The sequence below is a fragment of the Lepidochelys kempii genome, chromosome 5 (assembly GCF_965140285.1).
Source record: "Lepidochelys kempii isolate rLepKem1 chromosome 5, rLepKem1.hap1, whole genome shotgun sequence".
Lineage (NCBI taxonomy): Eukaryota > Metazoa > Chordata > Testudines > Cheloniidae > Lepidochelys > Lepidochelys kempii.
The window spans coordinates 132,797,505-132,821,648 of record NC_136384.1 but is presented as its reverse complement, the minus strand read 5'-3'; the positions used below and the strand labels follow the sequence as shown (position 1 = coordinate 132,821,648).

The following is a 24,144-nucleotide window of genomic DNA, read 5'->3' as shown; positions in this document are numbered from 1 at the left end:
TCCACTGCTTAGCGTTTGCACCTTTCACCTCAACTGCGTTCCTTTGTATTGCCAACCTCAAGCATTCAAAAGCCCTGGAGTAAGGCCCCCAAAATCATGTGGTTAGTTTAAAAGAATCAGTGATGCGGTTCTGTTCTTCACTCTCTGGTTTCTAAGACTTCAGGACACATTTGAGTCACATTTTCCAGCATTTTGCCTCAACCATGAAGATTCTGCTAAAAAAAAAAACCTGAGATTCTCATTTAATCACATGATTCCAGGAGCTGGGGCTTTTAGAAAAACACCAAATATCATAAGACGTATCCCCCAAAAATGTGAGAGATGGCAACACTACTTCCTAGATCTACCTGTGTTATCTGTATAAAGTAACCTCTGGCTCCAGGCACACTTGTGTCTGCCTGTGCTTGGCCTGGAAATGTCTTGTGGTAGGTTATGATGTTGATGATTATTAGTAGTATTTGTATTATTAATGATCAAACATTTTTATATAAGATTTAGTAAGTTTCTTATTGCCCTGTACACCAGTTCAGTCCTGCTTAAGCCTACAAAATAGAGTTTAAGTGGAGTCGTGAATCTCTTGTGCCTAGCCTTCTGCGCTGGAGTGAATTTCCCCAAAACTGAAGAGCAGTTTATTCTGAACCATTGAGCTCCCCTTGCATCTCATGTGCCTGGCGGCAGATTAAATGCAACAAAGCAGGTGTTAGCGAAGGTGCTGGAGGGAGGTTATTTTCAAAGATTCTATTTTTGGTGTAAAAACACGGCAGGTCCGACGTATCTCTGCAAGCTGCTGTATTTCAGAGCACATCGGCAGCAGCTACTGGTTTCCTTTTGTGTCCTCCATTGTGTCGTTGTCCCTTCCCCTTCCCCTCAGCCAGGTTTTGCTATTTTAGTTTGAAGATTTCACATTCTTTCTCCTTTTTGGGTTTGCGCTAAATAAAACCAAGTGACGCTTGCTTCTCACCTAACAGGTTTGAAACTTCAGGATTTCCTGGTTGACAATGAGACCTTCTCAGACTTTCTCCATCATAATGTTTCCATGCCATTGTTTGCTGTGGATGAGATACTGAATGCAGAGGTCAACTTCCAGCAGGTGAGGAACTCTTTCAAGCATTATTATTCTTATTGTGGTAGAATCTAGGAGCCTTGCCCCATTGTGCTAGTTGCCGTACCAATACAAAAAGATGGCCCCTGCCCCAAAGAGCTTACAATCTCATCTTGGTTGGTTTGCAGCAAGGCTGTAAAAGGACTTGAAAATCCATGTAGAGAGTCTGGAAATGCCTAAAAGGCACAGAACACTTGAAAAGCCAAAGAGAATTTTTCAAGGCCTGCTTTCCAATGAAAAGACACATCCAAATAGTATTGTTTGGACTATTTTACTTTTCTTTTTCAATGACAATGAAAAGATGCTCTCGTGGGTAAGTCACAGGAATGGGACTCTGGAGCTCTGCTGCAGACTGCCAGAGTGACCTTCGGCAAATCACTTAATTTCTCCCTGCCTCAGTTCCCCATCTGTCTGATGGGGAAGAGGAGGGTTCCTTTCTCCCACCCTGTGTCTGTCTTTTGTTTGGATTGTCAACTCTTTGTGACAGGGGCAGTGTGCTTGTACAGAACATCATGGAACTAGGTGAATAATTGACTTTTTTTCAAAGGATCTGAAGAAAAATTGATTCAGTTTGACCCCAAGTGATTTTTTTTTTTTTGACATTTCATTTTGGGTAATTTTTGGGTGCTTTTTACCCTTTGTTTTGGTTTAAAAAATTAGCCAAATTTCTGAACAGAATGCTGTTTTGAAAAGAAAAGTCAAAGCATGTTGTTTTGAAATGGTCAAAATGAAGCATTTTGATTTTTGTGGGAAAAAAATCAATTTTTTTGGCTGAAACTATTCACCAAATTGGACCCAAATTCGTAAGAGTGCCTGGTACAATGGTGACCTGATTTTGGCTGAGACCTGTGAAAGCTGCTGCACATAATACAGGAAGGTGCAAATACTGGAGTCCTTGACATAACAGGATGTTTTCTTTGTCAAGCTCAGAACATTGGGTTTACCATGCTTCAAAAGATCAATGGCCTACCTAGATCATGTTCCTCTTTCTGACATTGGCCAGGGCTGGTTGCTTCAGATTTCAGAGGAAAACGTATGCTCACAGTAATGCAAGTGCCCACACAGCTGCCTAGCATTGAGGGAAAATTCTTCCTTCTTCTCACCCCTGTTCTTGATCAGTTTATGTCCTGAAGGATGGTGACTTAACCCTTTTAAACTTTGATCCTTCTTAATTTCAGATGCTGGTCTCATTCATATAAATGTTTGATGTTTTCTAGAATTTGACAAAGCATTCTGCCTTTGATAGTTAACCCTATAAGTTAATAATATGTTACTCTAAAAAAAATTCTTTGTATCTATTTTAAGAAATCTGTCTGCCACCCTAATTTTTCTGAAGCTCAATATAGAATCAAAGAGAAGCAAATATTAGATGTAAACATAGGATAATCAGAGAACTTTAACAACAACGTGTGTAGTGCTGAGTATTGGGAATGTAGAGACAGCTTTTAAATAGATTAATAATTTAAAGATAAAGGAAGTAAAAGATAGATGAAATAAAACTAACTGGCATCCAGTCTTTTGACAAACTTGAACTTGATTTGGTAGCCACAGTAGCCATTAGGAAGGCAGTATAAGTGAGAGGGAAAGTAATACTTTTAGCAGACCAACATATTAGAGCTACTCTGGTGACTCTAGAGGGGAAAACTGCGAGCTAGGGTTTCTGTTGAATGACTTGAACTTACACCTTGATCTTGTCAATAGAAAAACACGTTTTGTGTGGACTCTGTCAGTATTGTTAGAATGTTTTCCAGCTCCATAATATTTTTTATTGAAGTACAGTAGTAGCCATAAACCAAAATCAACAAGTTGTACAGTCGCACAGTGGGACCCTGGAGCCTGGTAGGGGGCTTCAGGCACTACCATAATATAAATAATGAATCAAAGCAGACTTCTTTCTTCCTGGAAAACTTCATGATTTGACTTTTGACTCAGAAAAAGCATAAAATGTTCCTGAGTGATTTCGCTCGAGAGTCATGTGAGAGGCCTGACTTTACCGCTGGATTGAATATTGATTGTGAGGGGAAGGTTTGTTTGGTTTTGCGGGATAGGAATGGAGAAGGAGAGAGGAGGATCTCTGCAGAGAGAATTTAGTGCCCACTGCAGGTATACAGTCCTCTCCCCAGCTCTGTATTGAAGTTAGGGCTCTGTATCCCCCTTTGTGAGATCTGGGATTATTTCCAGGTGCGGCTTTCTCTTTCATTCTCCTCAGAGAAGTAGGAACTGGCCGTGCCAAGGAGACATTATTGGTATATAGTTAAAGCTCCAGTCAGGATTGTGTACTCTATAGGTACTGTACACATACATGAGATGAGATATAAGGTCTCTGCCTTGAATAGCAGTTTAGTCAGCTCTTGTGCAAGGGAGACACAACTCAGGTCACTCTATAGCACTCCTCAGGCCAGTTAGGCTGGGATTTTCAAAGGATTGTTGATTAGTGCCGAAGAGAGATCCACCCAGACCTCCTCAGCCAGAAGCTGGAGATTTGAGCCCCGAAAACATAGAAAGCTGTAAAACCACTTAGACTGTAGGTTTGTGGGGCAGGGACTGTCTCTGTGTTCTGCATTTGTACCACACCTAGTACAATGGGTCTTGGTCCATGACTGGGGCCCCTAGGTGCTACCACAGTATAACTAATAATAGGACTGAACAATTGCACTTAAGCCACCTAAGCCACTTGTGATTGACTGTATAAATATATGGAACAAATCTCCCAATTTTACATACACAGTGCTTCGTGGACGGGAAAGAATGGACACCATGATCCATGAGCCTGAAATAAAGTGACCCGTGTTTTGTTTTTCAGAGCCCATCCAAACTTGGGAGGGATAGCTCAGTGGTTTGAGCATTGGGCTACTAAACCCAGGGTTGTGAGTTCAATCCTTGAGGGGGCCATTTAGGGATCTGGGGCAAAAATTGGGGATTGGTCCTGCTTTGAGCAAGGGGTTAGACTAGATGATCTCCTGAGGTCCCTTAGAATCATAGAATCATAGAATATCAGGGTTGGAAGGGACCCCAGAAGGTCATCTAGTCCAACCCCCTGCTCAAAGCAGGACCAATTCCCAGTTAAATCATCCCAGCCAGGGCTTTGTCAAGCCTGACCTTAAAAACCTCTAAGGAAGGAGATTCTACCACCTCCCTAGGTAACGCATTCCAGTGTTTCACCACCCTCTTAGTGAAAAAGTTTTTCCTAATATCCAATCTAAACCTCCCCCTTCCAACTCTGATATTCAATTATTCAACTTCTACAAAAATGATCTTGACATTTTAAGAGTCCTTGGGGGAATTAGCCTGTCATTTATAATTTATTCATAATATAAGTATGCTTTTACTTGAAGTCACCACAATTTCAGACCGATTGTAATTTTCATGAAGTTGTGACTTTATGCAGCTGGGAGTTTTTTTGGTCCTGTCTGCTTGTAATTTTTGTTTAATACAATTGTTGTGATAAGTGTTGTGCCCCAAGTTACACAGAAAATCTGTGCCAGAATTGGAAACTAAACCCAGATCTCCTGAATCCCGTGGGGTCCACTGCCTTTTACCACCAGACCGTCCTTCTCTGATATTGCTGTGGTGCTGGTGATGCTGATTTTGTAAAGTGCCACCATCATTTTGTTTTTCAGAGCCCATCCAAACTTGGGAGGGATAGCTCAGTGGTTTGAGCATTGGGCTACTAAACCCAGGGTTGTGAGTTCAATCCTTGAGGGGGCCATTTAGGGATCTGGGGCAAAAATTGGGGATTGGTCCTGCTTTGAGCAAGGGGTTAGACTAGATGATCTCCTGAGGTCCCTTCCAACTCTGATATTCAATGATTCAACTTCTACAAAAATGATCTTGACATTTTAAGAGTCCTTGGGGGAATTAGCCTGTCATTTATAATTTATTCATAATATAAGTATGCTTTTACTTGAAGTCACCACAATTTCAGACCGATTGTAATTTTCATGAAGTTGTGACTTTATGCAGCTGGGAGTTTTTTTGGTCCTGTCTGCTTGTAATTTTTGTTTAATACAATTGTTGTGATAAGTGTTGTGCCCCAAGTTACACAGAAAATCTGTGACAGAATTGGAAACTAAACCCAGATCTCCTGAATCCCGTGGGGTCCACTGCCTTTTACCACCAGACCGTCCTTCTCTGATATTGCTGTGGTGCTGGTGATGCTGATTTTGTAAAGTGCCACCATCACAGATCACAAAACACATCCCATTTACTCAGCAAAGAACAAAGATTGGCTTTATCCTGTTTCTGGAGTGCAGCTGTAGGCAGAAGTTAAGGTTCTATCACTCTGAGTCCATTTGCATCCTTCCTTAGATAGGCATCTCTCCACTGGATGGTTGATGTGCTTTTGCCTTGAAAAATATGAAAGTTCTTGTACTTCGTTGGCTCCACATGATACAAGAGATTTTGGTGAGACTCTGTCACCGTGTGGCTGGCCCCAAAGAGACCAGGTCACTGAGGAGTCCTGGAAGGAAGCTGAAGTTGGTTCTTTAGAGAAGGCTGACAGCAGGAGGAGCAGCAGGAGGGGTTTGCTGACTGGTGTCCCCAAACCAGAGAGCCAGAACTGGAGAGGGCTGAAGGCAGGAGCAGCAGCAGCAGAGGGAGTTGCGTGCTTGGGAGTCTGCAGAAGGGAAACTGAGACAAGCATTGCTTGTTGTGCCACAGGCTGCCGCAAGACCCTCGGACCGACGCCTCGGGATCACTTTTGATTCCGACTGACGTCCAGTCCAGGCATACCAGCGGTTGCAAACCAAGAGAAGCAGAAATGGAGAGAAACACCACTGTTAGTTGTGTAAATCTGGTTGCCCTGCCACAATTCACAAAGCAAACCGTGACATTCCAAATAGAGTCACAGAGCTTCTCTTGTTTGTCACCTGCATTAAGCACTTACCATTGCACATCCAAAGGACCCCAGTGCCATAATGACCTGTTGAAGGGATTTGGAGATCAGTCCCTCCCATGAGAGACCCACGTATTGGATGCTTGATCAGAGATTTTCATTCATTTCCTTTACAGATATTAAACAGGAGTCCTTAACTTAAAGTACGAGGTGTCTGTGGACAGGAGTTAGGGATCTGGCCTAATGTCCATTGAACTCAGTGGCAATGTTCCCATTGACTTCAGTAGCTCAGGATCAGTTCCAAACGTTGCAGAATTACAAGCGCCAGGCTATGGCTGCTCCTTTGTGAGCATGTCAGGAAGAGAGAGGGAGGAACCAATCTCCCCCATCTCATGTCCTTTGCACACTGGTGAGGATAGGCCATTGGGGGTGTCTTGTGCTGCAGGCAAAGCTATGATTTCCCACTCACACATAGTCACACTCACACATCACTTTGTGCTCAAAGGTCTTGATGCAAAACCCATTAAAGTCTGTGGGAGTCTTTCCAGTAACTTTGGTGGGCTTTCGATCGGGCCAAGGAGCACAAACCACAGGATTCTTGTGCTCTCAACTGCCGCACCTGTATGTGAGGCAGGAGGAATCTGATCGCAAATAATTGTAGGCGAGAGAAAGTGCCTTACAGATGATATATCTCAGGAGTTTAGGCTTTGGGTCTTTCTTCCTTGCTTTTGCCGACTTCTTAGGCTTGAGCACAAACCTTTCGTTGGAGGGGCCCAGGTCCCAGACACACGTATATTGAGGTTGGTATAGAGTAGGGAGTCTACTACTATATGGCTCTGCCTGGAGTGTTGGGGATATCTCAGCCGTCGGACTCTCTTATGGAACTCAGGGGGGCCATACACTTCTGTCATAATCCAAGTAATACATGGCCAAGAACCATGAAATCCTTAGGGAGAAATTCCCTCTCCCTTCTAACCTTGAGTGTTGTGAATCATGATGTAGCCAAATGATCATTTCTGACTCAGTGATACTAGTTTAGTGCCAAGAATGATTTACTGATGGCATTTTGTATTGTTTCACAACTGTTCCCAGGTCATCCTGTCTGGCTATCGAATGCAGCTGAGAGATCTGTGCAATGGGTCAGAGCTGTCTGAATTCCTTACAATCCACAACCCAGTAGTCGCAGTGGTCAGCGAAGCCTTCCTCTGCACCATGCCTAAGGAAAAACTCCACACAGCAGAACAAGCCTTTCGTGCTAATATAGACCTTTTGAAGCCTGTACTGGTGAGTGCACTGGCTATACAGTGATTCCTAAGGGAGAGCATCAATGCTGGGAATTAATGCTTTATGAAGGGCATGATATAATGCAGGGGTGGCCAGCCTCAACCTGAGAAGGAGCCAGAATTTACCAATGGACATTGCCAAAGAGCCACAGCAATACGTCAGCAGCCCCCCATCAGCTCCCCACCCCCTGCTCCCAGCGCCTCCCACCCACCGGCAGCCCCGCTGATCAGCGCCTCCCCCTACCTCCCTGCACCTCCCAATCAGCTGTTTCGTGGCGTGCAGGAGGCTCTGGGGGGGAGGGGGAGGAGCAAGGGCACGGCAGGCTCAGGGGAGGGGGCGGGAAGGGGTGGAGTGGGGGCAGGGCCTGTGGCAGAGCCAGGGGTTGAGCAGTGAGCACCCCCCCGGCACATTGGAAAGTTGGTGCCTGGAGCTCCAGCCCCGGGGTCGGTGCCCAGACAAGGAGCCGCATCTTAACTTCTGAAGAGCCGCACGAGGCTCCGGAGCCCCAGGTTGGCCACCCCTGTTATAATCCGTGGTTGTACAAGCTTTTGGGAAATACGGGGATGGAGTGTTTAAGAATACACGAGCCTTTATTTTTTGGAATAGACTGTTTAATGCCAATAAGGAAAATGGAAGAGGATTCTGAGTCCCCAGGTTAATCATATAGTTTTCTCCTGCCACACTCCTGCTTTCTGTTGATTGGGGTGATGTGTTAAATGAGGACATTGCCTGGGAACATGTGTCTCTACACGGATTTCTCAGGAGAAAAATATTTATGCTGTATGGTAACAAATGGGCCATTCATTGTTCCTGTATTTTGATCAGATGTTGTGTCTCAGCTGGAATGAACCCACAGATGTCTGACAGAAACCTATTTAGCATTAGAACTTTCATATGTTTGCAACATGAGGAAGCTTATAGCCAATGGCAACCCAAACTCTTTGAGTAGCTTTAACACACGCGCACGTGAGATTTTAGGGCCAGATCCAAAGACCATTGAAGTGGAGGGGAATCTTTCCACTGACTTTAATAGACTTTGGATCAGTATCTAAATATTTTAGCTGCATGAAGTTTGCAATTATTTAAGTAAACTTAAGGTGCTTGGTGAAGATATTTGCAATAGACATGCCTGTTTATTTTGAAACCCAGGTGGCTCTTTGTATACCTACAGTGTCTGGGTAGCATACAAAGAACTTGATGAAGTTGATACTGAAAACAGCAGCACAGAGAAGAAGGGGCCGATGGAACCCACTTTGTTGTCCAATAAAACAAATACTCTGCTGTCTGCTTAGAGGAATTCAGCACTCTTGCTCTGGGAGTATCCAGATTTGATATACCTCATAGGACAGATAGTCAAGCATCAGTTGCTTGGAGTTTGCCCAATCAAAGGGGTTGATTATCAAGCACTGGAGTCAGATTACCTTTCAGCCCCGACTTTACTGTAATTCATGTTCTGTCTTGCACATGTCTCCCACGTGCATTTTGTCCTTACTGAGAGAGGCTACTACTGAGAATGACATAATAATGAATACAGAGAGATGAAGTAACAGCAGACAGAGGGAAGAGAGCACAAAAATGGTTCCTCTAGCGAAATGAACTACTTTGAAAAGGACTCCGGGAAGGAAAGCATTTCGGAGCAGGCTGGGGACAGGAGAGGTTGAGTTGAGATTATCTTTAGTTAATTAGTGTGTTCATAATAAGTGAAATCTGCGTTTTGTGGGCTTGAATGGGACTGAAGTGGTTTCTAGGCCTTTTACTGGCCCTCTGCACAGGCATAAACATTCACACGGCTGCAGCCTAGCCTCTCTCTGCCTGGGCACAGTTTACACCTCCCAGATCTCCAGACACACTCACTTTGAGCCAAAGATTTTCAGATGCCAGTCTGAGTATGTGCCTCTAACTGCCCAGTTTACGCTCACAGTCAGGTAGGTGAAGGTACAAGTACTGAGATTTGCACCCACAATCCAACTGCAGATGCAAAATACGGGAGCAAATTACCTGAGAATAAACTGGGCCCTGAAAAAGGAGGCCACCCACTGGAAATGTTGGCCCGTAGGTTTTCTTCCTCATGAAATGAATTTGGTTCCAGCCAAACTCGCTTAGTACAGGCTTAACTTCCTCATTTCCCACCATCCTCGGTTATAGAACTCGCTTTCTATAACAACAAGGTCACGAATATTCTTGCAGCAAAGATCGTAAAAGGATAAAAGTGAGAACACTGCCAACAAGTGGGGTAAATATAGACATACCCTTAGTAAAGTCCAAATTCTTTAGCCCAGCAGAAACAAATTCACTGGCCATGTCTAAGACTATGTTTTCAATCAGTAAAAGAGTGGCCATAAGTCATTATGCTCCTGCCACTGGGCAAGAACAAAATAGATATTGGGAGAATCCTGCTTCTGATCTCTACTTTAGAGAAAAGCTTTGTGCTTCTGAAGAGAATCTTGAATACAGCAGTTCTGAACCTGATGAGCATTCAGCCAACCTTACTTAGGAGCACAAAGCATAATTTTTCCAAAGGAGAACGGTGAAGGTTGCTGCAATGCCTGAATCGTTAAATGTGCTCTATGTGGCCAAGCGGACTGAATAAATTAACCTAGGAAATGGTCATCACACATGTGAAACACTCTAGCTTAATGGCTAAACAGTCCCTTGACCTACAATAATATCCTTGGAAAAGGAGGTAACATTCCGTCACTCTTGAACAAAGGAGTCTGTTCACTTGCAGTGTATCAATAAAAGCAGCATTTTCCTAAGGGTGAAATCTTGGAAACAAGTTCTGCTCTGCTTCTTATACAAAGCTCATAAACCCGTGTTGAAAAGCTCATTGGCCAAGGCAATTAAATTTTTAAAAGTGCCTCAGAGGTCTTTGTTTAATGGCATTTTAGTCTCCCTAGCTGTAATATAAGTATAACGGAAACTCTGGGCCATGTTTTCAACCGATGCAAACAGACATGGCTCAATTCGCTACAAGTTTTCATCATTTTCTTTTCTGAGAACCCTGAAAAAGAAGAAGGGTCCATGAGTTTGCAGCTTTGTGACTTTGTGAAAAACTCAAGCTCCCATTTAAGCAGCACATTAAGGGCTTGAGTGATAAATTCGTCTCTCTGCACTGGAGAGTGTGTGCAGCTCTAAATAAAAGAGAAGAATTAATGTTACAAAGGATATCAGTATGGTACAAAGTGCAATGAATTGGCTGGTGAGATTTCAGCACAATTAAGAAGAAGAAAGCCAGATAGAAAAATGGTGCTCATTTTTACCATACTTCGTATTCGCAAATTTTCCATATGGAGAACTTCCCAAAAAATGGTCCAAACCTGGGGACAGAGAACCTTTGCCACAGGAATAGAGGGAGGCAGTTGTGGTTAAAACCCTGGACTGGGAGCCAGGTTGCCATCTTTGCCACTGTCCTGCCACTTGATTCTGGGCATGTCTGTGCTGCATCTGGGAGCGAGCCCGGGTCCTAAACATAGCAGTGTAGATATGGCAGCTCGGTTTGGAGCACATGCTCTGGGGCGGGGGTGGGCTTGAGAGCCCAAGCTCCAGCCTGAACTGCAACATCAAAGCACCGCCTACAGAGCTATTTCTAGAGCACCAACGTGAGCCTCACCAGCGTGAGTCTCTGGGCCCCCGCTGGGAGGCTTGCTGCCGGATGGAGTGTAGACGTGCCCTGAATGTCTCTGTACCTCAGCTCCACACCTATGAAATGGCGATCGTGGTGTTTCCTAACCTCACAGAGGATCAATTAAATGGGCTTAGTTATACTTTGGCTTATATAAGCACTTAGGCAAATCAGTTTAGACAGGACTTCAGAAGGGACTCTGGGAGGGATCATCAAAAAGTCCAAAATTATGGCTGGATGGATGGCAAAAAGCCCTTGTTGAATGGATGTTCATTGTCCAAGGAAAGCAACACACATGGGCATAAAGCAGTACCAATCACTGAACTGCATATTCAGTAGAGATCTATGTAAGCCTTTCCCTTTGCATAGGCTCTTTAGGGTGATGCATGAGACCTGCCATGTGCAGTATTAGACACTCCGCGTTGGGCCCACCCTGCAGGGAGCTGCTGTTAATTCCCACAGTATGCAGAGAGTTTTCAGTGCTTTAGGCAGGGCTGGCTAAAAACCAGGGGAACGGAGGGGCCATTTCAGACTAACTTTCATGGATCTCATTTTCTCTTTCCTTCAAACTTTTCTCTAGTATTGAGACTGCTGCTGACTCAGAAAAGAGGAGTGATGCCAATCAGGGACTACAGGCAGCCATGGCTGGGGAGGGGGCATCTAGTGCTTGCCCTCAGTTAATACCCCAGATCAGTGCTGGAGGGATACCCCTGCCACTTAAATGTGGGACCAACCCTCCTTTGCTTGACAGAATGAGAAGCAATCTCTGTGAGTGGGTTTTCCCCGCGAGATAGTAAACCACACAAGTTAAAATGACAGGTTTCAGAGTAGCAGCCGTGTTAGTCTGTATTCACAAAAAGAAAAGGAGGACTTGTGGCACCTTAGAGACTAACATTTATTTGAGCATAAGCTTTCGTGAGCTACAGCTCACTTCATCGGATGCATTCAGTGGAAAATACAGTGGGGAGATTTATATACATAGAGAACATGAAACAATGGGTGTTACCATATACACTGTAACGAGAGTGATCAGGTAAGGTGAGCTATTACCAGCAGGAGAGCGGGGGGGCGGGAAAAAGCTTTTTGTAATGATAATCAAGGTGGGCCATTTCCAGCAGTTGACAAGAACATCTGAGGAACAGTGGGGGGTGGGGGTGGGGGAATAAACATGGGGAAATAGTTTTACTTTGTGTAATGACCCATCCACTCCCAGTCTTTATTCAAGCCTAAGTTAGTTGTATCCAGTTTGCTAATTAATTCCAATTCAGCAGTCTCTCGTTGGAGTCTGTTTTTGAAGTTTTTTTGTTGAAGAATTGCCACTTTTAGGTCTGTAATCGAGTGACCAGAGAGATTGAAGTGTTCTCCAACTGATTTTTGAATGTTATAATTCTTGACGTCTGATTTGTGTCTATTTATTCTTTTACGTAGAGACTGTTCAGTTTGGCCAATGTACATGGCAGAGGGGCATTGCTGGCACATGATGGCATATATCACATTTGTAGATATGTAGGTGAACAAGCCTCTGATAGTTTGGCTGATGTGATTAGGCCCTATGATGGTGTCCCCTGAATAGATATGTGGACACAGTTGGCAACGGGCTTTGTTGCAAGGATAGGTTCCTGGGTTAGTGATTCTGTTGTGTAGTGTGTGGTTGCTGGTGAAATGGGACCTTCCCACGTAGGGAAGAACTTTGCTCTGTGTAGATCTTCCCAGTTCTGATATTCAGATATCAGATATTCAGCATGGAGAGGCAATTTGTATGTGTGTTAAGTAAAGGGTTTTAGCTCTGCAGCACTGGGGCATCCCAGAAAATGACTCCAGGTTTGGCAGTGAGCTGTAGCTGTGCCGTGATTCACATGTTGCACGAGGCCATGAGGGAGCTGTGAGGGCTACAAAAAGCAATTGTGTTGGTCTCTCTGAATGACATGGGTGGCATTTTGTCATTGCTCTGGCCCAAACAGAACACTGAATAATACATACATTCCAATGACTTTAACACAGCGCACAACGTTGCCTATGAAAAGAAGGTTTTCTTTAATATAAATACAAGCGTCATTTGAACCTCCGACTTGCTGTGTCCTTTTTTTGGGATGAAGCCGCATGAGATCATCCTTCCCTTAAACAATAGGGCAGGACTCCTGTTAGGAAATAATAACAGAACTTCCAAATGCGTGATTTGTCTACCACTTCCTGGTTGAAATAGTGTTTATGACAAACATTGTTTCCCATTGCAAAGTAAATATGACTCAGATGCCATATTTACTTACCAGAAGCAACCACTGAAGTATCCTGTGGCAGGGCAAGGCGACAGATATGCAAACATTGTGCCCCTTGAAAAAATGCTGACATATTTGATTGCATATTGTGCAGAAATCATTTTTTAAAATCTCACAATTCAGCCTGTGAATTGTCCATTCTCATGTCAGAAGCACATGACCAGCTCCTGCATCTCTTACTCAGGCTTGTCGTCACAGCAAAGTTAGCTTGAGTGTTGCCCCTACCTCGAGTTCTATCCACACATACCCTTCACTGAAGTGCAGGGGTGCTATTAATCCTAGTCGACTGGCCTGCGAGGGGTATAGGCTAAGGCTCAACTGAGCGACTGGTCAGCTGCTAACACAACCGCTCTGCTGCCGTTGGCTCCACTCGAGTGCTGCTGGCTCTCTGATGCCTTCCTACAGTCCTCCCCATCTGCCCAGAAGGAGAGAAATTCTCCCACAATCCATTGAGACAGAATTCACAGAGCAGCTCAGCTTCCTGCAGCACAAAGAACTCTGGGATGTGCCCTCAGAAGTCTCAGCACCAGTGTGGACGCAGCAGCTGGAGTGCTCTTTCATGGCGTGGCCATTTTCACGTGAGCTGGGCTAACTCCAGAGGAGGAATGGGAGTGCAGATGACTCAAGCTAACTCTGCCTTCAGACAAAACTCCCAGTGACTTCCATGAAAGGTCTGCTTGTGTAAGGAGGAATGCTGGCTTATTGGGCCTGAATTTCTGCCCGCCTCTACGGATGTGAATCAGGAGCAACTCCATTGAAACCAGTGGAATTCCTTGGGTGTAAAGTGTACAGTTAATTCAGGGGGCAGTCTCACATCTGTGTTACTGTAGCATGGTCCTATAAATGCATGGTATGGCATGAACTTTTGTGTCTATGCAAGAGAGGCAGGGTGGTGTACTGGACTGGGCATTGGACTGGGACTCAGGCGATCTGGGTTTGATTACTGCTTGATCAGAGCCTTTTTGTGTGACTTTAGGCAAGTCACTAACTGTCCCTGCTCCTCAGTTCTGCCTCTGGAAAATTGGGGATAATGTTTGCTGTTCCCAGGTTTTGCCTGTTTAGATGGTGAGCCCTGCAGGGCAGGGGCTGTCTCATACTATGTACGTGTGCTGTGCTTAGCACAATGGGGCCCTGATGTGTTCTGTAGCCTCTCGGTAATATAAATAATAATGAAATGGAGCTTGTGTCTATTTCCGTGTGCGATGCTCCAGAGGGATATGCACGTACATTGTGTGAATGGAGGTAGGACCGCTCACCCTGGCATATTGTTAAAATGTTGCCACACCTTTGAGACTTCATTATTTGTGACCCATATTTCAAATTTGTCCCAGTAAGGATTAAATCTGTGGCAAGTTTGAACTGCTTTTCTTTCCTTCCTTCGCTGTGTGTGTGGGTTGGTTTTTCAAGTTATCTGAGCCTTAAGTTCCTGACCCTTAGCTGGTGTGAATGTGCTCAGCTGATCCAACGGAGGCTCTAGCCCAGTGGTTCTCAACCTGTGGCCTGTGGGCTGCTTGCGGCCCATGTGACATCCTCAGGGCCATACAGGTAATATTGGATGAGGCCCGCATATGCAGCCCACAGTGGTAAATAGGTTGAGAACCACTATCTAGCCAGCTGTTTTATCACGCTCCCGTGACTTAAATAGGCCAAGCGACATTTTACCAGACTTTTCTCCCAAAAAATCACCCCGGGCACAGGACAAACATGAGAAATCTTAGCTCAAAGGATCATAGAAGTGTCTAAGAACGGGGGCTTGTAATTGAAGAGCCATTCCTGTGATTAACAAGGAGTCCGGTGGCACCTTAAAAGACAAACAGATTTATTTAGGCATAAGCTTTCGTGGGCAAAAGACCCACTTCTTCAGATGGATTTCAGTTGCTTTGAGAGTGTGTGGCACAGTCTCTCACCATAGTCAGTGTTGTATGTCAATGGCAGTGGATTTTTTTACCTTCAGTCCATTTGGTATGATGTCCATCTGTTTGCACTTGGAGAGGAAGATGATGTCTGTCTGTATCTGTGCAAGTTTTTTGTTGAGGTTGATGGATTTCCACTCCATATGGCTAAATTTAGTGTCTTGCATGGTGTCAAGTATCAGGGGGTAGCCGTGTTAGTCTGTATATGTCAAGGTTCCTTCCCCACTCTGAACGCTAGGGTACAGATGTGGGGACCTGCATGAAAGACCCCCTAAGCTTATTCTTACCAGCTTAGGTTAAAAACTTCCACAAGGTACAAACTTTGCCCTGTCCTTGAACCCTATGCTGCCACCACCAAGCATGTTAAACAAAGAACAGGGAAAGAGCCCACTTGGAGACGTCTTCCCCCAAAATATCCCACCAAACCCTACACTACCTTTCCTGGGGAAGGCTTGATAAAAATCCTCACCAATTTGTACAGGTGAACACAGACCCAAACCCTTGGATCTTAAGAACAATGAAAAATCAATCAGGTTCTTAAAAGAAGAATTTTAATTAAAGAAAAGTTAAGAGAATCACCTCTGTAAAATCAGGATGGTAAATACCTTACAGGGTAATCAGATTCAAAACATAGAGAATCCCTCTAGGCAAAATCTTAAGTTACAAAAAGACACACAAACAGGAATCTACATTCCATTCAGCACAGCGTATTTTACCAGCCATTAAACAAAAGGAAATCTAACACATTTCTAGCTAGATTACTTACTAACTTTACAGAAGTTCTGAGTCTGCATTCCTGATCTGTTTCCGGCAAAAGCATCACACAGACAGACAACCTTTGTTTCCCTCCCCTCCCGATTTTAAAGTATCTTGTCTCCTCATTGGTCATTTTGGTCAGGTGCCAGCAAGGTTATCTTAGCTTCTTAACCCTTTACAGGTGAAAGGGTTTTGCCTCTGGCCAGGAGGGATTTTATAGCACTGTATACAGAAAGGTGGTTACCCTTCCCTTTATTTTTCTGACAGTATATAACACGGCTACCCCCTGATTCTTGTCACTGTGTCACAGTGCTGTAACATGCTATAAGCCTCAAAAAGAAAAGGAGGACTTGTGGCACCTTAGAGACTAATCAATTTATTTGAGCATGAGCTTTCGTGAGCTACAGCTCACTTCATCGGATGCATACCGTGGAAACTGCAGCAGATATTATATACACACAGAAAGCTCATGCTCAAATAAATTGGTTAGTCTCTAAGGTGCCACAAGTACTCCTTTTCTTTTTGCGAATACAGACTAACACGGCTGTTACTCTGAAACCTGTCATTATAAGCCTCAAATGTCTCATCTCAGGAAATGGTCTTCAGATCAAAGGAGAGAGGCTGTCAAAGTTGTGAGCCCAAACACCTAATCTAAGTGATCATTTGAAACTTATGTGAAATGTCTTGCATTTGAGATGTAATTTTTAATAAATCATTCCTTGCTGCATGCAGAACTAAAATAACAATCAACCCCCACATAACTCTTGGACTAACGGTAAACAGGAACCTTGACATGCAATTGTCTGCTGTGGTTTCCGGATGCAGCAAGGATTGGTTCTGAATATAAATAAAGGCTTCCTGAAAGCAATCGCCTTCCACTGTTTGACATTTGGAACTATTTTATTTTGCATTGGCTCTGGATTAGACTTTGGATCATTGACTATTTTATGGAAATTGGTTGCTTTAAAATAAAATATGCACTTGGTTTAATGTTAAAATCCCAAGGTCTCATTTAAAGCCACTAAAGCCAGAGTTCCTTCAGGGTCCGGGGAAAGAAGTGGAACTGCCCAAACCTGCCTGCACAGTGTAGCAGCAGGTAGGATGCCTCCAGGCACACTGGGGGGGAACATTCTTACCAGCAGCTGTGTTATGTTGCCATATAACTTGGGCTTCCCACTTCCCAGCTTTGGCTTCATGGGGCCACAGCCATCTCCTGATCTTTCCAGACATTCCCCCTTTAGTGCACTCAGGGCTTATAACCTTCTCACCCTTGTATTTGGGGGATCAGCATTCTGGCTGGAGCACAGAGGGGAAGGGGCCTCTGGTGCACCCACTTAGGCTGTAGGCAATCAGGAACATGGAGCACCCTCTCAGTTGAAGGCGCATGCAGAATAAAAGCAGGTGTTTTACAACTTGTGTTCTATCTGTATGGCCCTAATGACCATGGTATCTGAGCAACTCACAATCACTAATGGATATTATCCTCACTCCAGCCCTGTGAGGAAGGGAAGCATTACCCACCCTTGATGGATGAAGAGCTGAGACACGGGGCAGATTAAGAAGTTTTCCCAAGATTGCACAGAGGGAATCTGTGGTTGAGCTGGGAATTGACTTGGGTCTCCTGAGACCCTGTCCACTAAACCCTCCTCCCTACTCCTCTCTGCTTGGTATCTGAATGTTTCTGAGGGTTTGCGTTTCCCTTTTGGTTTCTTTTTGTGATCCCAAGTTTCTATTTCTCTTTCCTGTTACAGAAAGGAATTGCCTCCAATTACTCCTTACAGGATCTGTCAGGAGCCATGGAGACCTTGGTGGAGAGTCTTGGGACGCTCGTTAAAGAGGTATGCTGCTCCTTCCTGCGTCAGGAGGGAGAACCTCTCTTTGCCATCGCCGTTTCTAGCCTGAAATTGACTTCCCCAAAGCACAAAGCTGCTCCATAACCTGCACCTGCCTTACAGCTTTTTTCCTTTTAATAAAGATAGGCCCTACTCTGCAGCATCTTTGTGCCCAGAACTCTGAGGGAAGTCAGTGGGAGTCCTTTGAGCCATGCAGCTGCAGATTTGGTCCTCTGAAGGAAGAACTCTGACATATCTGTGATATGTACCGTGCCCTACATTTGCTTTTCAGAGCCTGCTTTTTCAAAGGCAGGAACAATCATTGCATTGACAACATAAACAGAATGCTTGCTGTGCCCTGGACGAGGCCTGTAGGCGCGAGCCTGCATAATGATTTTTGCTCGCAGTGGTTGAGGTGAGGTTGGTTTCAGCAACTGGTCTCAGGGAGTGACAAGGAGTTATGGGAGGGGGAAAGTAGGTTGATGTTAGAATTTACTAGCTCTGGACTTCTGGGCAGTTACGTGTTTGTTTCTTGTCCCATCTATATTTGTACATCATCTAGCATAGTGGGCACCAGATCCTGCTTGGGGCCCTCCAGGCTCTATCTGAATATAAACACAAAGAATAATGTGACAATCTGCATGTGTAAATGACAGTTTTATGGATGAGAAAGAACATTTTTGTAGGTGAAATGGTGAAAAATCAGCCCTACGTGCTTAGTGCTGGACCAACCCCCCGATCTATTTTTAAAGCTAGCTCCTTGGAGCAGAGACTATCTTTGTTCTGTGTTTGTATGGCACCGCACAGTGGGGCCCTGCTCCAGGACTGTGGCTGCTGGCCCTATGAGAATATAAATAGCAATAAGAAGTGAGCTATCTTACTTCAGCTCCGATTGTGCTGACGGTGATGGGCTGTTATTATTCTAACATGTGTTTTCTCTCTTGGAGAAGTTGACGTTGAAGCTAAACAATACCATCCCCCTCCTCCCCATTATCCTTCATCAGGGAAAGAGAGCCCGACAGCCATGAACTGGAGTAACCTCTTAGCGCCTGAGAAAGCCGAGGGCTCCTCAGGTTACTGAGCGCTCTGCTTCCAGAGAGGGGAGGGTGTTCGCAGCGGCACAATGCCCGCCAGCTCTTCCTTGGACACGTTCCCTGCCCAACCCTGGGACCTGCAGCGGTTCCCATTTATGATGAAATTGACAAGAAGATTCTAAGATCAGCGTCAGTTTGGAACCAAGGCCACAGGAGAGCCTCTCCTACGCTCCTGGCTTTGGGGTCTGGTGACAGCTGTTTCCTGTTACAGCATTCAGGCCTCTCTTTATTTCTTTTGTCTGGGGGTAAAAATAATTGAAGCCATGTGATGTTCTCTTTGCTGATGTGGCTGAAAACTCCCTGAGTAACATGCCTTTTGCTTGGCAGCTGTCCTGGGTAGGAGTACCTTTCCTTCTCCCTGTTCCAGTGCAAACAAAGGCCGCCTTTTCTCTGCAGCTCCCGTAGCATCGGCCTCCCAGACGACTTGACCGAAAGTCACATTTCATTGTTTGGGGTGCTGACTGTTGTGTGACAAATGGGGAAGGAGGATTCATTCCCTTGTTGATCTAGCAGCAGGTGTTGTGGAAAAGAGGGCACTATTATTTGCACCACATCCCCTAGCCTTTCTAGCAGAGGGTGTTAATTAGGAAAGGGACTGAACTAGATCCCTGGCTCTGAACCTGAGGACAATCCGGATCCCGGTCCTTGGACAAGTTTCCAATTCAGCCTCTACGTGCTGAATGTTTCCTAGCCTGACCTGTTGGTGAGAGGCTCCCAGCCTGCAGTAGAGAATGAGCCCAGTATTCTGGAAAACATGCATGGGCCAGATCCTCGGCGGTTATAAATCGACATAACTCCTCAAGTGGCTACTGTTAGTTTACATTTCTCAAGTGCTTCACACAGTCCTAAAGACTGAACAAAGCTGCTCACACAAATGACTTTTTTTTTTGTTTTTTAGTGGCAGGGTCTGCTAGATTGAATTATTATTATTTTTTATTATGATAGCATCAAAGGGTATGTCTGCACTGCAATTAAACACCTGTAGCTGGCCTGTGTCAGCTGCCCCAAGCTTCTGAGGCTCATACTGTGGGGCGAGACAATTATGGGGTAGCTGTTTGGAGCCCAGGCTCTGGGTCCCTCCCAGCTTGTAGGGTCCCAAAACCCAGGCTCCAGCCTGAGCCCGGACGTCTACACCACAATTTCATAGCCCTGCAGCCCAAGCTCACATCTGCAGACATGGGCCAGCCGCAGATGTTTTGCAGTGTTAAACATACCCTGTGGGCCCCATCTGAGATTGGGTGTTTTATATACATGTAGTAAGAGACAGCTCTTGTCCCAAAAAGCTTGCAGTCTGAACAGACAACAGACATAGGGTAGGAGGGGAAACTGAGGCACGGAGGTGAAGTGACTTGCCCACGGTCACACAGCAGATCAGTGGCAGGCTGGGAACTGAACCCTGATTCTCAGTCCAGTGCCCTAGCCTCTAGGCCAGGTTACTTCTCAGTCATGTTCCCACTATGAAGCCTGTTTTCTGCAATAGAAAACCACTAACATCGGGCTGAGACTTGCCATTTGAGTTTTCAGTCCAGCTCTTAAACATGTTCACCCCCTCCCCCCCCATTTCCCCACTTTAGCTGATTGTGGTACATTTTGCACCAATGCAACTCCACTGCCTTCAGTGGACTGACTGCTTGTCTCTGTCAGTGCGAGTGATGCAAAGCTCAGGGCACAGCCAGGGGAACTGCGAATGAGCTGTAGAAAGCCACATCTCCATGCTTGTGTTGCTTTCAGTAAAATATTTTCAACTCGATCCTGCTCTGTGATGTGGGATATGCATTGCGGCTTTCTTGAGATTAGAACCATCCCTTACTGCTATTGCAATGTAGCCTTCAATGTTGAATGCAGTGCAGCAGTCAGCTAGCCATATGCATCTGAAACCTTAATGATAGGTGATACCCGACAGCCAGCTTCTTACCTGTTATGCCTTCAGGCGTCTCCAGTGCTTAACAGAGGCCTATTGGTTACTCTGCTCGGGCAGTGGCATATTGGGATCCAGGGTTTGTGACCCTCACAGCGTGTTTTCTGTACGTCCCCAGGCCAAAGCGGGGAGTAGCTCTCAAGTGTTCTGGAGTTTGCCCACTGTGGTTTTATCAGAAATTAGAGACAGGAGACATATAGAAAGGAAATACAAACTATAAGGAGCTATAAAGAGTAGAGTAAATGAGACTCGAACTGCCAGCATTACTACTCAGCCTAATCTAGTCTGTCTGTTTTATTCATCTAATCTCTCTCTTTATCAATCAGTGGTATAAAATGAGTCATCCCAGACTGCTTGATCAATATACCCCTGTGGATGTGGATGTCCAAGATATTCAGAAGTGACTAGTGGGTTTGGGATGTCCAGCTCAAGCCAAAGCAGTCTGATTTCAGAGAATGGGTGCCCAGAACTTTCAGAAAACCAGGCCCTTCTCGAAGGCCAGGTCTACACTGGGCTTTACCGCTATAGCTAGCCCAGTATGCTACGTTGGCACAGAGCTCCTAGTGTGGACATGACTCACACAGGCAAAGCTGTGCTTTGGCCAGTAGAGCTTATTCCAGCCCCCCAGAGCAAAACAAGCTACACTGGGAAAAGCACAGGCTTACAAGTATAGCTGCATCTACACTAGAGGCTTCTAGCCGTCACAGATCTCACCTCATTACACCCTCAACTCAACATAGTGGAACTGCTAAAATCTGTCGTTTAGGCCTGGCCTAACTCATAGCCTAAGGTTGGAAGTTGAACAGGTATAACTGTCAGTTAGGCGGGTGATTTTGTTTTTTAACCAATATAGTTATACCGGTGAAAGCCCTGTTGTGAATACATTTATACTGGTATATAGTTATTCTCCTTTGCATATGAGAATAGCAGGTATAAAGCACCTTTATACGGATATACCTGTGTCCACATTAGGAATGCTGGGGGAAGTGAATCATACTGCTTTAACTAGCTTAGTGGAATGGATGAATTTTGTAGTGTAGATGAGACCTTTGAGTGGGCACTGAAAATCACGAGTCTCTTTTGAAAATCTTGGCCATATTTGTCAAATTTTTATTTTTAAGAGTCAACCAGAACAAAATTAAAGTTAGCCATTTTGAAACCTAAAATAACTGATGTATACCTAAGGTTATTTCCACTGTATCGCATGGTGTCTGCCTCCTCCAAGCTGTGCTGTGCACAATGACACCAGATCTGGTGGGGAGGGATATAGTGGAGAAATTTTAAAATATGCCTCAGGCATTAACATTAGGCAAATATGGAGCAAACCCCAAGGTTTTGCTTGTCTCATCTGTCTCCCATCATATCGATGTGATGTGTGTATTTTTCTAAAAATAAACACTTTTTGTGTGTGACATGGGAGTGGCTCTTGATCAGCATCAGCTGAATTTTTGCCAAGTCATTGGAACATATTTAAAACATCCACAATTCTGGGAATAAACTCAGCGGGCCAAGCTCATCCCCAGTGTAACTCCACCAACTTCAGTGGTGTAACCTCCTGGGTGAATTTGGTTTGCTCTGTTCCAGGGCTTTGTCATTTTTGACTGTCAAAATCAAGAGACATAGTACATCAGAACCAGCAGGCCAGCTACACTCTGATTGATTTTGTGTCACCGTCCATGGAAATAAAGTGATGGACTACAGCTCATTGGTTCAGATTTCAAATTGACCTGACCATGTAGGTACCAGGGTAGCATACTGGCTAGCAATGCAGAACATGAGAGCAGCTGCACGTTTATAGGTCTGGGGATGTGGGTGAGGGACATTTTGGTAGCAATACTGTAGTGCCTTCTAGCTATTATAGAGACAGGGTGGGTGAGGCAGTATCTTTTACTGGATCATTGTCTGTTGGTGAAAGAGAAGTGCCTTCGAGCTACACAGAGCTCTTCTTCAGGCTCCTCTGTGTAACTCAAAAGCTTGTCTCTCAGACCAGCAGAGTCCAGTAAAAGATATTACCTTGCCCACCTTGTGTCTCTCATATCCTGGGACCAACCCTGCTACCACAGCACTTCTTGGTACTGTGTAATTTAGTTTCTTTCTGCTCGATTTCAGAACGCCCTTCTACACATTGACAAGGAAGCAGTTCAGGTTACCAATACAAATGTGCCTTGTTGTTGTTACAATAGGTGGCGAATATAGCGACACCTCTAGTTAAGGTGGCCTGATATTTTCCAAAGGTGTTGATCGTGCACAGCTCCAGTTGAAGTCAATGGGGCGGCAGCTCTGAAAATAATGGTCCGAAGCATTACAGGCTAGATTGTGAGCTGGTATAAATGGACATCCGTGGAGACATGCCATTTTACACGCTCTGGGTGTCTGGCCTTCTCTCTTAAAGCACAGTATGTTACTGTAGTGTCATAGGCCAGTCCTGTGGTGTTTTTATTCACATCATTTGTAAGTGAGCGGACATGGGTGCTTATGTCAGAGTGACGGGGATTCTGTTTCTGGTGGAGGATAGACTCTTCCTAACCAACCTGTAGTGTTAATGCCCCTCCCCCTTGTGTTAGGGAAGATGCCAAGGGAAGTGCCCTGTGATGTTTGGCTGGCTTTATGGTTGCGGAGGCAATGAAGATCCCTGTTGTGACCCCGAAGTTTGGCTGCAGCTGGACTTGCCTCACGGCCATCAAGGATTTTCTGGGAATGCCCCTGATAAAGGGAGGGTGGGAGGAAAGTGATATCTGAGCTCACGGGCCAGTGTAAATGGGCACAAGCCCATTGACATCAGTGGAGCTATGCCAGTTTACACCAGCAGAGAACTGGGCCCTGTCTCTCAGCCTCTGAATGTTGCAAAGCTGCATCTGATTAGTTTGACTCACTGTTTATTATTTCCCTGCCTCTCCTTCTGGCTCACTTCCCCCCCTCCCCCCCACATTCTGTCGCCTGAATGAGGGGGTCCTGCTGGAATGTGAATGGGGTGCAGCCCTGAGAAGGGTGGAGTTCATGTGAGGGCAGGAGCTAGGGATTTTCTCTGCGAGTCATTGAAAAACGCAGAATAAAGGAGATGGCGTAACAGAAGCCAGGCCCCTACTGCATACATGGGACATTTCCTGAGTGCAAGGTCCCCTGCATTGATTTTCCAAGGTCTGTTTCACGTGGATGGTTTATTAAATTAATGAGGTGTTTGTGGAGACAGATGCTTTGATATCAAAATATCTGCTCCATGCAAGTGAAATAAATAAGCCCTTTGTCCCTGTGCATTGCAGCTGGTGAGCATGAAGAGCTGGAGTGACATGAGGCAGGAGGTGATATTTCTGACCAATGTGAACTCCACAAGTTCCTCCACCCAGATCTACCAGGCGGTGTCGCGGATCGTGTGTGGCCATCCAGAGGGAGGAGGGTTGAAAATCAAATCTCTCAACTGGTACGAGGACAACAACTACAAAGCCCTGTTTGGAGGCAACAGCACCGAGGAGGATGCAGCGAATTTCTATGATAATTCTACAAGTAAGTGAGACC

The 24,144-nt window shown here is 45.0% G+C and overlaps 1 protein-coding gene across 10 annotated transcripts in view; it reads left to right on the top strand.

Moving 5' to 3' along the window:
- ABCA1 (ATP binding cassette subfamily A member 1) overlaps positions 1 to 24,144 on the top strand; it is a 138,883-nt gene that overhangs the window by 64,502 nt on the left and 50,237 nt on the right. For 9 of the 10 annotated variants that reach the window (XM_073345952.2, XM_073345951.2, XM_073345950.2 and 6 more), the window contains 4 exons: positions 969 to 1,090; positions 7,029 to 7,220; positions 17,539 to 17,625; positions 23,892 to 24,132. In XM_073345952.2, the coding sequence (XP_073202053.1) occupies positions 969 to 1,090; positions 7,029 to 7,220; positions 17,539 to 17,625; positions 23,892 to 24,132 (642 nt within the window). Of the gene's footprint in view, positions 1 to 968; positions 1,091 to 7,028; positions 7,221 to 17,538; positions 17,626 to 17,903; positions 18,035 to 23,891; positions 24,133 to 24,144 lie in introns of those variants that run through there. The other variant, XM_073345957.2, reaches the window with a different exon arrangement.